Source organism: Curcuma longa, chromosome 18 (assembly GCF_044706935.1).
Source record: "Curcuma longa cultivar G26 ecotype Majalengka, Jawa Barat chromosome 18, ITB_CL_G26_1.1, whole genome shotgun sequence".
NCBI classification, from domain to species: Eukaryota; Viridiplantae; Streptophyta; class Magnoliopsida; order Zingiberales; family Zingiberaceae; genus Curcuma; species Curcuma longa.
This window is the reverse complement of record NC_133878.1, coordinates 1,384,338-1,389,242: the sequence shown is the minus strand read 5'-3', so window position 1 is coordinate 1,389,242 and position 4,905 is coordinate 1,384,338. Positions and strand designations below refer to the sequence as shown.

The 4,905-nt window shown below is 40.6% G+C and overlaps 1 protein-coding gene across 1 annotated transcript; it reads right to left on the bottom strand.

Moving 5' to 3' along the window:
* Window positions 1-374: 374 nt before the first annotated feature.
* Window positions 375-4,513, bottom strand: LOC141812323 (putative CCR4-associated factor 1 homolog 11). The gene is made up of 2 exons (XM_074700368.1): window positions 4,432-4,513; window positions 375-1,060 (listed from the first exon to the last, which is right to left on the bottom strand). The coding sequence occupies exons 1-2, from the start codon at window positions 4,511-4,513 to the stop codon at window positions 375-377; spliced, it is 768 nt and encodes a 255-aa protein (XP_074556469.1).
* Between the last annotated feature and the right edge of the window lie 392 nt (window positions 4,514-4,905).

Sequence of the window (4,905 nt, the reverse complement as noted above, 5' to 3'; positions counted from 1 at the left end):
ATTTAAGGCAACGCAAAACAACATGATGATCATGGTCCAAATTAAAGAATGTTGACAATTTTTTGCTTAATCTGATGCGAGATCTGTACTAAAATACAAAAAAATACGATGGCGCAATAGACAATCTTGTGGACAAATTAATTAAGCTAACGCCGAACCAGTACTATTAACTGCATGTGATAAATCATACTCTAGATTGTTCAGTGCAGAACCCAAAATGTTTATCCGAATAAGAGCTTTTAGTCATAAACATTTCTTTTTCAAGTTGGTATCAAAATATACTAAATTTCTCATCTGCACAAAAAAAAAAAAAGCAAATTTCTTATTTGCAAAAAAAAAAAAATGCAAAAACCACCATTGGAGCGATTACTATACTATTGTAGTTCGAGGTCAAAGAGTGCTCCCATGTGTTCTGGACGGTCGATGAGTGATGAATTTACAGGAGAAGCGATTTTGTAGAACACTTGGCATATTAATAAGCTATCCGAGCCGGATTGATGTGGAGAGCCCAGTACTGCTCGCTCAACTTGGACGACAGAGGCTATCTGCTCCAATCCACCATAAAGCCCACGACAATGCTTGCTAAGGTGTTTCACATCGAACACCCTCTTGCCGAAGAAGAATCGAACAAGGTCCAAGAACTCTTCGACGGCCTTTGGTAACTTGCGGTTGCATGTCAACATCTTCACTAGGAATGCGAAGTCATAGGCGCCTTGGAAGGTAACCCAAGAGACAGGAGAAAATTTGCCAAAGGAAAGTAGGCCGGAGGTCGCCAAGTGCGCTGCGAATTTGCAAGAGTCGATGCCCCATACTTGATTCTTTTGGAAGTCGATGCCACTAGCCTTGAGCAGCTCGATAGAGGAAGGAGCATAACTGTCGCGGCTGACGTCGAAGTCCCGAAAATTAAATTCCCACACGTAACGCACATAAGTGCCATTGTTGTAGGGGTTACATGGGAGGTTGCCGATGGCGTCAGAGAGGGTGAGACCAACCTGGATGATATGAAGGGCCTCGACGTTGGCGCGGATCAAGGCGTAGCGCTGGAGGAGGTTGAGAGTAATTCTAGAAAAATCATAGAATATTTCTAAAATTATTTTTGAGATTTTTCGAGCGTTACACTGACATACGACAACAACCCAAAAGAAACAACGATAAATCCGATGATAAATTCTGAAAGAACCGAACTGGCTCTGATACCATAAAATTATCACGCCCCCGAGATGGTCGTCTGAAAAATTTCGGCAGCATCTCCCCTATAACAATTCAACTTTCCTGAGTACATATCAACATAGAGACCTACACGACCGAAACAACAATACAATACATGTAATTAACTACTAAACTACATGGATAAAGGCCTACATGACCACAACAACACATACAACTCATCATTTACTACAAATACCACTACAACAACGAAAAACTGACCATGATTATATAAAAACTCAATGTATACCAAAATCTACAACAATGCAGTGGAAACATAACGAAAACATCCACGATAAACTCCATATAATGGATACAACTCAAAATCCAAATCTATACAACGTAAAACCACAAAAATCAAAATCTTCTTCCTGCTGTGAGATGGGGGCAGTCCGGCAGAACTCCAAGCTTCGTTATCCTTATCTACTACCTAAGGAGACAGAAAATCCCAGGCTCTGGGTGGTGAGTGTTGGGTTGCAAGGGTGCAAACATAGTCCCACATCTAAAAGTCATTTAAAAGATCATGGGTTTAAAAGGATGAAAGATATCTCCATTGGTATGAGGCCTTTTGGGTTGAGCCCAAGAACAAAACCATGAGGGCTTAGGCCCAAAGTGGACAGTATCATGCCATTGTGGAGATATTTTGATTCCATCGGTTCTAACAAGTGGTATCAAAGCAAGGTCACTCTTCACTGGACTAACCGCTGAAAGAGCCATGATTCAGATCTAACCATGTGGGTTGAACCTCAAACAAAAGAAGTGAGTGCTCCTGTGTCTAAATCAAGAGGACCAGACTAGGTAGAAAGTCCTAGTTGTGGCTAGGCAAGTCCTAGTAGGTCGGATGAGTCGGGGCTCCTAGTAGGTCGGGTGGACCGAAGGGCAAGAAGTCCTAGTAGGTCGGGTGGGCCGAGAGGCAGAAAGTCCTAGTGGGTCGAGGATTCGGACATCAAACGAAGGCTTTCCGTTTGAGGGGGGCCCGTGGTCCTTTGTTTGAGGGGGGGGGGGGAATAATTGGGTTGCAAGGGTGCAAACATAGTCCCACATCTAAAAGACATATACAAGATCATGGGTTTAAAAGGATGGAAGATATCTCCATTAGTATTATGCCTTTTGAGTTGAGCCCAAGAACAAAACCATGAGGGCTTAGGCTCAAAGTGGACAATATCATGTCATTGTGGAGATATTTTGATTCCATCGATTCTAATAGTGAGTATATAATACTCACTAGATACTAGATAAAAGTGCACAATATGACAAGGTATCAAAGGAATATAAGCATGAATATCAAAAGGTATACAGTTTCAACATGATACTATAGGAGCAAGGTCAACATACAATATGATAATCATGTATGCCATGCCATACAAATGCAACAGTCATATAACAACAAGTGCATAATCATATAACAATAAGTGCATCAGCTATAAATACAGTAAACAACTAATAACAAATGCATACATGGTCACTGTCTGTACTCGCCACCCCCAGTCACCCACCTAGTGCAGTGAACTGGGGTGCACGACAGGACAATTGCACACCCTCCAATAACAAACCACTACATGTGAGTGGAACATCCCCAGACACCCACATTGTGCAGTGAACTGGGATGCACGGCAAGAATCACCCGTTCCAACAACATACCACTACACGCGAGGGGAAGGGGCAGTCTTCAGGAGAGCTATCTAGCTAGTCTTGGTAGCACCCACATAGGCAGTGCTATAATGCTCTCACCCACACAGGTAGTGAGAGTTAACAACAACATATTATGCTATGATGCATAGTTCAACAGATAATCATCAAGATATGCACAACATCAATCATGATAAGCCAACATAGATAAACAACAATTAAGGATACTATTTTGATGATGAACAGAATATATCAAGGTCAACGGTAAGTGTCAAGCAACGAATTAAGCCATAAATGTAATAAGAATAGCAACAGGATAGCTACGAAAAGAAGACCTATGTTGACCAAGCACAGGAGTACCCACCTGATTGACGAATCATCGCAATAAGAATCTCTTCGTATCAATCAAGGTCCTAAAATTTACAAATACAACACTACTAAGTATAATATTATATTAATTTCCATCAAGGAAAATCCTAGTTGATTCTAAGGTTAATCTAACTCAATTAAACTCCCGTTAACTCAAGTTAACCCTATTCAAATCAACTCATCATTTATTAATCCAACGACTAATCAAATTAACCTATGTAATTAATCCCTCTTTAATTATATCTTAATCACCTATTAATTAGTTAATCAAATTAACTAAAATTAAATCTGTAATAAACTAATTACTTAATTACATTAATTAAATCAATTAATAAACTAAATTATAAATAATCCAATTTAAATCAATTAATAACTTAGTCACTAATTATTCATCTAATTAAATTAATCTCTTTGTTAATTAGGCATAAACCCTAATTAAATAAACTCTATGTCAATTAAAAACCATAATCAATTTAAATCTATTAACCCTATCAAACCTCATCCAAAATCAATTAATCAATTATTGACTAAGTATTAAACCAATTAATCTTTAACCTAATCAGATCCATTAAATTAATTCAAAACCAACAATAACTAACTTGATCTCCATCACCAACAGAGATCCAAAACCCAACAAGGCGAAACCCAGATCATCCACATCAAACCTTAACTCCACAACAAATCAACCTTAACCTTAACTCCATCGGTTTTTAACAGCCACAGAACAGGACCAAAACAAAATTCGATCCCCATTCTTGGCATCCAATAGAGCAAAACCCAAACAGAAATCAAAATCTACCATAGTAACAAAACCTAATCAACTGTCCTTTTGCTTACCTCTGTTGCCCTAATCGAGCTAGCTCACGGCTGAGACTAGTGAAGAAGGCCGCTTGGAACTTGAATTGCGAATCGAGGTTCAGAAATTGTGACGCGGTCGGCGGTGGCTGGGCGTTGGCGATTTTCTCCACGCGGCCAACTAGGGCAGAGGGCGGCGGCGACGCTGAGCAAGGCGAGCGGCGACGGCTAGGGAAGGAAGGTGGTGGCATTTGGTCTTCACGTGGTGGCGGTCTTGCAGAGCGACGGCAGTCGGGCAGAGGAGACGTGGCGGCAGTCGCGGCGAAGGGCGATCACGGCATGCGGCGGAGGATCCTTCTTCTGCCCCCTCCTCCGCTCGCTCGCCCCCTTTTTAACATAGGTCATCGCGATTTCCTCGCGGGTGGTTGCGGTGTGGGTGGCGTCGCGGTCGCGCGAAAGCTGGGTCGCGCGAAGGGGCTGGGGCGGGGTCGCAGTAGTAGAATTGCAAAATCATGATTAATAATTTTTTTTAGGAGTAACAGTAACTTTTTAAACGGGATTGGGTTTGGGTTAAACCGGTTTAAAATTTAGGGTTTCTTTTAATAATTGATTCGCTTGGTTCACTAACCAAACAACCTCCGATTTGACCCAAATCAATTTTGTTCGTTTCGTCTTCTTAAGACAAAAATTCTAATCTATTCCGTTTTGCCAAAACTCTCTTTCATCACGAACCAAATCAAGTTGGTTTAATTTGGTTCAAAATTGATCCTACTAAAATTTTCGCATATCTTACATTTACTAACCTAATGATTTGGACTTTAATGATTTATGTATTTAACCAAATTCTAACTCCGAGCTCATTAACCTAAATGGCTTGACTAATTTTGGGGTTTCAACCCACTTAAT

What these genes read in the sequence shown, in the direction of transcription:
- LOC141812323 (XM_074700368.1), bottom strand. Translation starts at nt 4,513, where the DNA reads ATGATTTTGCAATTCTACTACTGCGACCCCGCCCCAGCCCCTTCGCGC. An exon ending in GCGACCGCGACGCCACCCAC is followed by an intron (nt 1,061 to 4,431) that starts ACCGCAACCACC and finishes ATTTTTCTAGAA; the next exon opens with TTACTCTCAACCTCCTCCAG.